This window comes from Cannabis sativa, chromosome 7, assembly GCF_029168945.1.
Source record: "Cannabis sativa cultivar Pink pepper isolate KNU-18-1 chromosome 7, ASM2916894v1, whole genome shotgun sequence".
In the NCBI taxonomy this organism is placed as follows: domain Eukaryota; kingdom Viridiplantae; phylum Streptophyta; class Magnoliopsida; order Rosales; family Cannabaceae; genus Cannabis; species Cannabis sativa.
The window spans coordinates 56,500,392-56,514,376 of NC_083607.1; the positions used below are offsets into that span (position 1 = coordinate 56,500,392).

The 13,985-nt window shown below is 29.4% G+C and overlaps 1 protein-coding gene across 1 annotated transcript; it reads right to left on the minus strand.

Annotated features, from left to right (window-relative positions):
- Nucleotides 1-10,206: 10,206 nt before the first annotated feature.
- LOC115697406 (pentatricopeptide repeat-containing protein At1g51965, mitochondrial) lies at nucleotides 10,207-13,044 on the minus strand. The gene is made up of 2 exons (XM_030624391.2): nucleotides 12,057-13,044; nucleotides 10,207-11,710 (listed from the first exon to the last, which is right to left on the minus strand). The coding sequence occupies exons 1-2, from the start codon at nucleotides 12,810-12,812 to the stop codon at nucleotides 10,505-10,507; spliced, it is 1,962 nt and encodes a 653-aa protein (XP_030480251.1). The 5' UTR covers nucleotides 12,813-13,044; the 3' UTR covers nucleotides 10,207-10,504.
- Between the last annotated feature and the right edge of the window lie 941 nt (nucleotides 13,045-13,985).

Sequence of the window (13,985 nt, forward strand, 5' to 3'; positions counted from 1 at the left end):
CTAATGTGATTGTCGTTTCTGCTAAAAGATTTGTCGTTTATATACTGACTCCAACTTAGCTCCTACGCCAAGCTATCTATTAGTGGCACGTCCCACTTTGTTTTTTTTTGTTTTTTTTTTCCTTAACTACGTTCTAAAGAAATTATTTATTTACTATTTTTTTAATTTTTTTTTTAATTCACGGTTTGATTTATTCATGTAATTACTCAGTTAGATTTTATTTTGTTATGATTTAAATTGGGATAAATACTATTTTGGACCATCTGTTTTACAAAAGTTACTAATTGGACCCTGTGTTTTGTTAAATGATAAAATAGACCATGTATTTTCTAAAATAGTACAAATAGGATCCTGAATTGATTTTTTGTCAAAATAAAGTTTAATTATAATCCGATCTAAAAGTGCTATGACAAAACTGTTTACATTTTTTGTATCTGTTCGTATTAAGCATTGTCTTCAAGTTGGTTGTATTAAAAAAAGTTATCAAAAATTAAGCTCAGGGTCTTATTTTTACTATTTTAGAAAATACAAGATTCATTTTTGTTATTTAACAAAACACAGGGTCCAATCTGTAACTTTTGCAAAACAGATGGTTGGTATTTACCCTTTAAATTGTTCCATTAATTATGTGAATTTTTATAAAAATAAAATAAAAAATATTTTGAAATATAAAAATAAAAAAAAAAAAATTCTTATTATTATTACTACTTTTTTAACTAAGGAATATATTCAATGTTTCCGCAATCTAACAGTTAAATTTAAATATAAGAAATAAGAAGTAAAATATACTGTACTTTACACCCTTAAATAATTAAATAAAAAAATTTCAAAAAAAAAATAATAAAATAAAATTATTAAAATATATATATATATAAAATAATCTAAATAATTTTTATATTGTTATAAAATAATATAAAGTAGATGAGAAGAAAGAAGAAGAAGATGAAGAGAGAAAGAGAAAGTGAATGAGAATTCTGAGTTGTTTATTCCAATGGGGTGAACCCCTATTTATACAAATACAAGAGTGAGATATTAAGAAACTAAGACAAAAGAGAAACTAAGGAAAAGAGGAATGTTGATTACAATTCATGGTAATAAATAAAAGATTTGGACATCCACATAATTATTAATATTTATAACACTCCCCCTTGGATGTCCATAATAACTGCCTTATTAAAAATCTTGCTGAAAACTTGATCAAAGGAAAAAGAGTATAGTGTAAACTAACTCCCCCTCATTTAGGCATTTGTGGAGATCTTCTAATCGACGAATTTCGATCTTATCTGCCGTCTTCTCAAATGTTGATGTTGGTAATAACTTTGTGAATAAGTTTGTAAGATTGACACTTGATTGAATATGTTGAACACCAATATGTATTTTCTTGAAGCGTATAAAGAAGAATTTCGTGAAATGTGTTCTAACTCTATCTCCTTCAATGTAACTCCTTTTAGTTGAACGATGCAAGTAGTATTATCCATAGAGAATTGCTTGGGTTGATACTTCTTTATTGAGTGCAATCTATATGTTTTCCAAATATACTATGTCAATGATCTCACTCACACACATTCTCTACTTGTTTCATAAAATCCAAGTATGTTAACATGATTTATAGTTGTCTCGTTAAAAACCTTGCCAGAAAAACCCAGTGGGACAAAATCTGAGCTAGGGAAAAAGAGTACAATATATATTTCATATTCATAACTATTTGCAAGTTGCCTCGTTAAAAACCTTGCCAGGAAAACCCAGTGGGACAAAACCTGAGCTAAGGGAAAAAGAGTGCAACATGAATATGTCTCCCCCTCATGCACATATGATCCATAATTCTTTTGGTGATAATAAATCTCATAAGATTATTGTTATCACTTTTAAAATATCACCATATATAATCTTTGATTATATATTTTCTATAACTCTTCCAGAGTATGTATGGACTTCTAAATTATAGATGAGGGGTTCGTGGAACATTAATATTTATCCAACTAATTGTATCATTCATGTGTATATACAATCTTGTTCATACTAAAATTTAACATTTCAAGTAGATATGAACATAACACATTAATGATAATATAAATTTTCGTTTGTGACAATGATGGTACTCCAATACCATATATTTGTTCCATCTTGTTGTATGATCTTAATTTTCATATCAAATGATCATATATCTATAATTCTTGATACATATGAAGTACTTCAGGACTTCAATACTAATGAACAAACTTTATACATTTAATATTTCTCGATATACAAAAGAAATAAAAGTTTGTTCTTCAATTAATCAAAAACTCTTAAAGAGTCTATCACAACGTATAATTTACGTATTTATATTGCATAGACAACCATAGGTATTTTTCAAATAATAATTTACTTACATGTCTTTATTTCATACAAAGATCTTTGTCATATAGTGCGCGCGACTTTGAATTTATATCACTTAAGACATGTATTAAATTCTTCTAGAATTTTTAGATAAGGCTTATTTCAAATTCTCACTATATTAGGAGCTCCAAATAAATAACCTTTTGTTGCAACATTTATGTGACGCTTATAAATCCTCATAAAATATATTCCAGGCTATAATCAAATCATGATTATATTTTCTCAATATTTAAGCCTTACTTCAATCAATCTCATGTCTATGCAAACTTTGTACAACAATTCATTATGTACAAATACATATATGCAAATTTCTCATTAGAAATATTTATTTGCACACCCTACAGGTCTTACTTCACTTTATGTGAGTAAAGTTGCCTGGATTGCGTCATAATATTTTGGCCAAAAATCAAAATGTATGTCGATGATTCTCGACAAATCTAATACCATGATCCTTGCTATCTCATGTTAATTTATTGCATATGCACACATTCAATATTTATTGTCGACAAAAATTTCAATAAATGATAATTTCCTCCCATATTGACATAACTTATAGAGATCTCTTTAAATTACATATTTTCAAATATGTTTATCATTTATAGGTACCTATATAGAATCACTTTAGGGATTCAATTATGATTAAATGTGTTATGTCTAACTTCTCTTGGGAGTCTCTTCGAGTACCGTTTTCATCACGGTTATCATTTTAATACTTTATAACATTAAGGTATCTCCATGAGTACCTCTAGATTTAACAACTTCAGGGCAAATCAAATGAACATTTATTAATAATTTCTACATTGTTCATTTACGCTTCAGGCGTTTTCAACTCATTCTATCTCAACTTTGAATAATATTGATTTGCAGTTGGTATATATCATTTTGAACTATATCGTTCTTATAACTTTGTGCAAGGATCATTTTTCAAAAATTATCATCGATCCCAACTGCTTCTCTCCCCCTGTTCGAGAGAATTTTAAGAAATTGTGATATCTAATAATATTAATACACCTGTAGGGATTTCAATATATCACAATGAATCAATATCTATTTAAACTCATATATATTATATGACATTGAACTTCAGGTTCAATAACTTCAGTTTCAAGTTCAATACTTATGAACTTAATTCATTTCTAAGAATGAGTCATACGTGTATAATTAGAAATACATAAATTTACACATTTTGTAAATGCATGATCATATAATCTCATCACATCGATAAGAAACTATGCAATAAAAATCTAATAATGGCTCAAGACTGTTAAAGAAATATAATTTAAATATTTTCTATGTGCAAATATATGCACATTCTTCTTTTGAGCCTTATAAATTAACAATGAGAAGAATCTTCTGGTTCTTCAACAAAATTTAGTCAAATTCTTTGACAATTTATTGCATATGATTGATCATGTCAAAAAATTCAATTCATGAACTTCAGGTTCACTATAATTTGTATTTCAATGAAACTTTCAAAAGGTAATGTAAATTCATTACAACATAATTATTACAAGTTTCATTTTATATACACGAATAATATAATTATATTATTCTCCAAAACATATACACTCTTCAGGAGTCACTATTATGTTTATCAAACTTTATATTTCTTCAGGATTCACTATCATCAATTCAATGATGTGTATAATATAAAATGTACATGACAACTTCATCATGTTGTTATAATGGTCAAATAGATATAACCATAATATATCATTCATGTTTCCTGGTATCTTTTTAACAAGTCATCTAATTTATTAATAGACTATTCATCAGTCTAATTATCATGACTTGATATATTATATATTTAAATGTACAACCAGTACATATAATAAGTTATTTCTTATCACTTTTATAACTAGATAAAAGTTATACATCTAGGTACATACAAATATATTTTACTACTCCAAGTAGCAATTGTATGTAAGACTTCTTCAGGAAGCTTTTCAAATAATCATTTTGTGATTCTTTATCACTTTGATTATATTGGATCACTAACAAATGTTAGTAAGTTATATATTCACTTCTGGGAATATGCAAACTGAATTATATAGTAACTATGTATATACATAACCTGTACTAACAATAGTTTGAAACTATTGATTTCAAGAAATAATAAAATATGTATATATTAATTTGCTTTTGGCATTGCCAATATATGTGAAATCTATATTCTTTGAAATAGAATTTCATGTCTATTCATTCTCTTTAGGGAATGATATTTAAATATTCTAAATGTACAATAAATTTGTACAATTCACATTCTATTCAATAATCAAGTATACTTTTATCTTGATTATAAGTATGTCCGTACTACAGGTACGCGGCCACTATTATTCAATTCCACACATGATATATAAATTTCATGCACTTTGATTATGTGTGGTATCTCATCTTTTGGTTGTTTCCAATTTCTTCTGGAAATATTTGAGTAGCAAACAATGCCATTGATTATTTAAAATCATTACATTCACTTCGGGGAATGACGTTGAACAAGTAGAACATTATTATAAATTTCTTAAAAATTTATTACTTGTTCATATATAAAAAGAAATTACTCAACAATTTCTTTCACAATATTTCAAAGAATATATGAATGCAATTTTTGCATAGTCTCCAAGATGTATGCAAAATTTAATCTTTAATATATGTCAGATTCAATAATTTCCAACATTGCAAGTAATAACAATGTATAGTAACATGACTAATACAAACAATCTTTAAAAGTAGTTGAATTCAATTCGTATCATTCTCTGCAGGGAATGATGAACAATAAATACATGTCTCATGTATTTAAATAACATTAGTCATGCTCATTGTTATTCTTATACTTTGATGTTTCAATGCAATTTTCTTAACATTCTTTTTGGATATTCAAAACCCACTATAAAATTGCATCAATAATAATCATTTTTAATGATTCTTTAGTTGTATTCACATAAATACAATCATTTTTTTCTTCGATAAATATAAAACATTTACTTCAGGAAATGTTTGTCAAAATCTATATCGATATTAGATTACTTTTCATTGTCCTCAAAGAATACAAGAACATATATATAAATATGTATTCATCTCTTTCATTATGTATCCATCAACTATATAATGAATATTACATTTGCATAATCTTCAGGATATATGCAAGATTTTATTGAGGACGCATAATCATCAGGATATATGCGATATTTTATCGAGGATGCATAATCTTCAGGATATATGCAATATTTTATCGATGATGCATTATCTTCAGGATATATGCAATATTTTTATCGATGATATGCATAATCTTCAGGATATATGCAATATTTTATCGATGATGCATAATCTTCAAGATATATGCAATATTTTATCGATGATACATAATCATTCTGGATATATGTATAATTTATATAGATTTTCTCTATCATATCATAGACAAACATATATTGTAAATATTATGAATGATAAGTACATAATATGTATATATATATGAATCAATAATAAATATATAAAAATATATACATACATATATAATATATAGATATATATAAATAAAAAGAAAAAAGAAAACAAAGGATTCTTGAAATTGTTTCAGTCAGATAAGTATATATATAAATATATATTTAGTGTATCGTGACTTTGAAACAATTCAAGAATTTTAACAAAATACTTACATTGGGTCTTAGGAAGAGACTCATGCTTGAAGCTTGGGCAGAGACTCGTGCTTGAAGCTTGGGCAGAGACTCGTGCTGATAACGTGTTATAAAATAATATAAAGTAGATGAGAAGAAAGAAGAAGAAGATGAAGAGAGAAAGAGAAAGTGAATGAGAATTCTGAGTTGTTTATTCCAATGGGGTGAACCCCTATTTATACAAATACAAGAGTGAGATATTAAGAAACTAAGACAAAAGAGAAACTAAGGAAAAGAGGAATGTTGATTACAATTCATGGTAATAAATAAAAGATTTGGACATCCACATAATTATTAATATTTATAACATATATATATAAATATTTTTTAATAATTAATTTTTCCCCTTGGTTTATTATTTTATTTTTTTTTAAAAGCTCTATGAAATAGTTTGTTCCCTAAATTATGATAACATAGAATCAAAATCCCCGGTTAAAAAGTGGTGTCCCACATGCATGAGAACTATTCATTGGTGGCATTTTTTACGATGATGTGGCCATTGAAATAGATTTGGAAATTAAATGATGTGGCTTCATTTCTGGCACCTCAAACCTCAAAATGCAAAATGCATTTGGGACTAAAACTTAAGAATTATCGTTGACGAACAATGCCATAGTCATACATAGGGAGATATCTTTATATCTATTCTATATAAAGTGTGCCTATATAACAGAATTCTTGGTTTATGAGAAATTTATGGGTGACTTTTTATTTATATTAAAAATAAAATTGTTTATTAATAAAAATAAAATAGTTTATGAGAAATTCATGGGTCACTTTTTATTTATATATAATAAAATAAATCCCATTAAATTTAAAAAAATACAATTGGATTTTTGCTTTGTACATCTACTATTGGCTTTTCTAAATATACTTACGTTATTTAGTTGGATTTTATTCTAAATAAGAATTTACTACTATTTATATATTATATATATATTGCTAAAGAATTTTTCTATTTGTTTTTTTGGCTCGATTAGGTTATAATTGTTTGCCTCCACATCTGAATCTCAATATATAAAATGTGACTATATAAACAAATTCTTAGTTTATGAGAAATTATTTAGTGACTTTTTTTAAAAATATTTTCTTTTTTATATAAAATGTGGCTATGTAACAGAATTTTTAGTTTAATGTTATTATTTATTTTTCTGTCAAAATGTTAACAGAATATTCTGATTAGAAAGCGTTAATTATAATTGATTAATTTTAGCTAAATAATCCTACCAAAATTTAATCTAACAAATTTCTCTCTCTAGAGCAAAAACCCTAGCCTCCAACACAACCTTTACCAGTTTATAACCTTAGTTATAATTTCTTAAGCTATATTTTATAATTTTAATTTTCATTTTAAAATTTGAAAAATACTAATGAAGACAACATGCTACATGCTATTATACAAAAATATTGCATTTATATATCCCACGATGTTTCAAAAATACTTTAGAAAGTTCATCTTGAATTATTTATTAATATGTAATAAAAGATATTAGTTATTATATTATTACTTCAAACAAAAGAAAGTTCTAGCGGTGCTTCTACTTTCTAATCATTTCTTGGTTTCGGGCAGAAAGTCATATTCATGTGTTATGTGTACGTTAAATTTTTGTTAATAGGACAGGGAAGAGAGTATAGTCTTACAGAACTTGAAATGTGAATCTGAGTTGTCATTATATACATAAACCTCAATTTTGGTTTCTTTAACCAGCTGCCACACACAAGTTACTTACTCTGAATTTATAACCATTTACAATTTTTTAACACTCAAAAAGTTACCAAGTTTGTTTTCTATAGCTCTACTTATTAAGGTAGAAAAATATTTTTAGATTGACTCCTCTATTTCGTTTATTAAATGAATTATTTTTAAGTTGACACATTAACTTAAAAATGACACAATAATGACTTACTACAAAGTATACACTTATATTCATTCTATTTATTGAGAATCAAAACTTCAATCTTCTTCACTAGATTAGCCAGACACACACAATATTTGGACATAAACACAGGACACAATATTATAACTCAAACTCAGAAACACTTAGTCGAAACTTGAATGAATAATGCCACTCTTTTAAGTTTTAAGACTGTATATAACTAGGAAATTTTGGTTATTGTATTATCATTGCTGCTACATAGTTGATTATTTTTAGATTTTTGATATGAAATTTTGTATTGTGAGCTTTTTAGAGTTTCTAATAGACTTCAATGAGTAATAGATTTATATAATTATACTTGGAATAAATTTTGATAATGTTGTTTGGTGGATTCCTATTTTGTTATTAGGTAACATAATATTATTATTCGTTAGGTCTGTCACAAATTCACAACTATTAAGTGAGAATGAATCAATTTAAAAACCTTTCACTATATTGAAAGGTGAGATTGATTTTAATATGAGCTTAATTATATTTTTTTTTATTTTGTATATCTATTGATTTATTTGAAAACAAGTGAATAAATAACTACACTATATACAACAATTAAAGACATCACTCCAACTACAGAAAGTTGGAAGAATAAAATGAGAGTGTTAGAAAAATTTGAAAAGCGAACAAATAAGAGTTCACCACTCAAATATCAAATACTTAATGTTAGCAGACAAAAAAGTAAACAATCAGTTAATTTACTGTTGAAATTGTCAATACTCTACTAATAAATGCTATATTTTCCGAATTTTACTTGTACACGTGTTGTAACAAATTATTATTTCATAAATATATTTTTTTTTCCTTAAAAATGAACACAGGGTAATGATGTTGAACCTAATAACTAATAATGTGTTTTTTTTTTTAATTTTTAATTGTATCACTTTTTAATAACGTAAAAAAAAAAACTAGCATAAAATTTAGTATACGTGCCTCGCACGTAATTTTTTGCTAGTATATATATATATATATATATATATATATAATCAAAAGTTGTACGATGAGAAATGCAAGAAGAATGATGCACAGAATGAGGGTGGGCAAGTATACTTTGTACGCTTATGCCCCACCAATACCATAATTTCACGTAATTGCAACCATGGCTGCCATTGTCAATTTGTGAGTTTAGGCCTACTCAGAACAATGGCAAAGATTAACACATTTTGAAAATTGGGTAAAAGAGAAATTTATTAATTAGAGTTTCACTTTAAACATAGAAACTCAAATTTCCCAATTAATATTGGAAGTGCATTTAAGAAATCTCAAAGTATAAATATAATTAAAAAAAGCTACATATAGTGATCCTTTTTAGATTTACATGTTGTCTAAACTAACCTCCTAATAATAATACAATTTTGTGATATTGGGGAAAACTAAATTGAATAGTGTAATTTGGTCAAAACATTTATTATTAGTATATAATAGTATCACCTACTATTACTTGGTTACTCACATGAAAGCTACTTGTAACTTGAAAAAAAAAAAAAGAAAAAAAAAAACCACCCATCTGCCTCAACTCAAGTTATAAAATTAACAAAGCAAAGATAAAAGTACTATACTATAAATACAACTCAAGACATCATCCACATAGAACAAAAGATTGTACATTTAAGATTCTATACTGTTTTGAAAACTAACCCAATTTGACCATGTTCGGATAACAAGTCGAAAAGCCAGACATGAACAGAAATACATCCTCTGTCAAGTACGAGTACATAAAAACAAGAGCAAATATCTATACAAGTCAGAATTTAGAAGCTTTAGTATTGAATCATACCCTTTTGGCATCAATCGTCTACCACGAATAATGAGCATCACTGACCAAAAGCATCAATTCTGACATCAACAGCTGCAGTTGCCTCATGAAGAACCAATATCTTCAATCTTTTGGGCAGTGTTCAAGCAAGATTAGTACTTGTATCTGTTTAACACTAAAATTCACACCAGTCTTTGATAGTTTGATATTTCATCAGAAGCTATAGTATAACAGATCAAGGCAACAAGGAAAAGCAAGAAAACAATAGCTGTTGGCATGATATCTTAAAGATGATTAATAGAAGCTTAGAAAAAGAATGGTTTTTTTTCACTCCCCATGACTAGAAAGGACTCTAACCCATTAAAGTATCTTACTCCCAATTCACAATTCACAATCAAAAGCTGTTTTTTTTTCTCTGCAGGCATGTGCATAGATTATAATGGATTACAAAAATTTCCCCCCACCAAAAAAAAAGGAAAAAAGTCAAAGATATTTCTCAACAAAAATTGATCAAAACATGTGATAGGTGACAGTCTTAAATTAGAACACTTAGAAATCTCTAAATTATTGGAAAATTAATTAACTCTGAAAAAATGCACTTACAACATGCAAGCCTAACCTTCGTAGGCTTGATTCACATTATGATTAGGAACAGTTCTTTTAACTTTCCAGCAAAAGATACTTGATCGGTGGCAATTTAAGACAAAATGTGCTTAGAATAACTTGCAAAGTTGGTAACAAGATTTTTTTTGTTAACCAATTTGCCTTTCTCATCTAAGGGGACTGACAATCCAACCTGTTATCGGACTCTGCCTTCGAGCTCTAATCCTCCTATGAGAACCACCTTGCAAACGGTCAAGAACTGCATATGTTATTGAATCTGGGGTTAAGCCTTGCTGCTTAAGCTTTGCATACAAGTCAACTGCCTCAGCAGTTCTCCCACATCTCTCAAGACAGTCAAGCAAGATATTGTATGTAACAATGTTAGGGTAGCATCCCTCAGCAAGCATCTCATCAAACAACCGACAAGCCATTTCAACTCTATCTGTCTTGCCAAAACACTCAATGAGAGTGCTATAAGTAACAACATCAGGACTCAATCCTTTCTCTTGCATCTCCTTGAATCTCATGTGTGCTTCATCTAGGTGACCATTTTTCCCTAGGTAATTGATCAAGGAATTGTAAGTTATAATATCAGGTTTGTAATCACTGTTTTCAAGTTCTTCAAATAATTCAACAGCCTCTTCAACTTTCCCAGCTCTACCAAAGCTGGCAATTAAAATATTATAAGTAAATATGTCTGGGGAAGGTCCATCCTGTTTCATCTTCACATAAAGTTCTTGAAGATGGGATATTTGCTTCGACTTTCCAAGAGCTGAGAATACAGTATTATACATGATAGTATCGGTGGTTATTCCCTTTTCATGAATTTTACTCAGAAGGTCCACAGCTTCTGTCGTTTTACCTCTGGTACATAAACTCTCCAACATCGAAAAACAAGCTTCTCTGTCACCCTTATCATGAAAACTCCACATGTTACAAAACAAACGGTGAGCTTCGCTAGCATGGCCTAGTTTACTCAATGTCTTTACAAGAAATGCATATATAGGCTTAGTCATGTACTTCATTGATAATTCCACTATCTCATCTAATCTACCAAGCTTACCTTCAACAACAAGAGCATTCAAAATCACACTGTAAGTAAATTCATTAGGCCTACAATCCCTTTCCACCATTTTTGAAAAGACAAAGATGGCCTTTTCAACCATCTTGTTACTAGCAAGGGCCTCAATCATAGTATTGTAAGTGATTAAATTAGGAGTAAATCCCTTTGTTATCATTTCCTGAAAAAGTGCCAGTGATAAATCAACTTTACCCGATTTTCCATTCATTCTGATCATAATTGTGTATGTAAAGTCATCAGGCTCACAATGCTTCTTTCTCATGTCTTCAAATATCGTATAAGCGTGATCAATCTGCCAAAAAGCTGCACATCAGATAATCAGGATCCAACAACCAAACCACCTTAACATACAAAAGAAAAAAAATTGAGTGTCAAAGTTCAAAACTTTGCAGCCCAAATTCCACGTAACAGAGTTAACAAATCCTGTTTACTAATTTGTCTAATAGCCATTAAAATATCCAATCTTGATTCATTCTAGTTCTTTCCCAAAATCATTTCTCCATGAAATTTCAAATTTTCCATTTAGTAACTTAAATCATTGATGAATTTGTCAAAACAACAATGCGAGAAAGTTAAATTCAGATGGTCAAAACAACAATGAATTTGTAAACATGATCGAGTGATTGGAAAGAACTTACCTTGTCATTCTTAGCCAAGGCATGTATTAGCATATTGTAAGCAAAAATATCCAGTTTATAGCCACGGCGTCGCATTTCCCGATAGGTTTCGAAAGCTTTGGTTGAATCATGAGACCGCAAATAGGCTTGAAGCAAGCATTTGTAAGTGTAAGGGTTCATTCTCAGCTCCCATTTCTTCACCAGACCTAAACACATTTCCAAATCCTGGCTATGGCCGAAAAGGCCAATGAGAATATTAACGGTGGAGATTGTTCCACGCACACCGGAACGCTCCATATCAACGAGTACGGAACGAACTTGGTCAAGGCGGTCGGCGGCGGCGGACTTGGAGAGAATGAGGAGGAGTCGGGTGTAAGTAAACGAGTCATGGCGAAAATCGGGAGAAAGCGAGGAGCAAAACTGGAAGAATCGAAGGGCCAGGAGAGGAGTGTTTAGGGATTTCAGGATTTCGGAGGCTTCTGATGAAGTTAGGGTAACGGAGAGGGAGGCGAGGTAATCCGATAGGTCGGAGAAAGGGTCAGAAGAGGATTGGCGGCGGAGGAGGATTCTTGTGGCCGTGCAGATGAGTTCGTGGCGGGGCAGTGGATACCCTCGGACGTCGAGAGGAAGAGGAGAGGGCGGTTTAACCTCGGCGGAGAGTGATCGGCCGGTGGGGGAAGTTGAGGTTACTTTGGCTGTGTATTTGGTGGCGTAATGGCGGCGCGTGGAGAAGATTAGTTTCGGGAAGTAGCTGCAATGGCGGTGCTTCATGTTCATGGCGTCAGTAGGTGACTTCTTCTTTCAGTGGTTCAGTTCAGGCTCCTTCTGTATGTGACTGAGATGAACAAAACGACAATAAGAACCAAATATGGTTTTCAAAACGACAACAATGGAAAACGACAAGAGTTAGAGAATAACGACAATACTATGATACCTATTTTGTATGATTTCCCATTTAATATGTAAATATGTATAGTACATCACTACTACAAATTGATTAGTTAGGGTTTTTTTTTTTTTTTGTATTGCTCTTGTGTCAATAACCTCAGTCCATATTTACATTACTATTACAAATTGATTAGTTAGGGTTTTTTTAAAAAAATTTACAAAGATACATTTTTTTTATATTGGGGACGCGAGATTCGAACTTGGGACCTCTTCTTTATAAGAAAAAATATAAAACCACTAAATTATGACTATAACCACTTACATGGATACATTATAAAACAAATAATTACTTATATACCTTATTAAATTTAATATAACCACTTTTATTATAAACTATACCCATTTTCTTATACTTAATTACCACTTTATGTCACTATCATATTTTTTTTTAAGCATTCAATTTATTTCCTTTTTTCAGTTTTGTTCTATCTTTTAGTTTTTCCCTTTGAAAGTTAATTCCTTCCTGTAAAAGAAAAGGATGGTGTTTAATAATCTTTTGTTTAAAAGAAAATATGATCTTTAAAAGAAATAATGGTGTTTACTCTGAATTTTTTGTTTAAAAGAAATAGAATGGTATTTAAAGTATCTAATCGTTATTAGATTTCATTTAGCAGTAAAATATTAACATTTTGACATATCTTAAATGTAATTTTAATATTGTTTTGACACATGCTTAAATGTATCTGGTACAAAATTGTTTCATGGCTCGATTTTTCCTGTGGTGGCCGAAGCAATTGGAGTTCAGGAGGCATTGAGTTGGATCAAAGATCATTCATGACTTCAGGTGACTTTAGAAACGGATTATCTTTCAGTTGTTCAAGTTGTCCGTAGCTCTATAGTTATGATTTCTTTATTTGGCAAAGTTGTTAGTGATTGTAAGAATTTGTTAAGTCTTTGCGTAATGTTTCTTTTCATTTTGTAAAACGATCAGCAAATGTAGCGGCTCATTCCTTTGCGAAGGCCTCTATATCTCACCCTGATCGCCTATTCAATTTGGATACT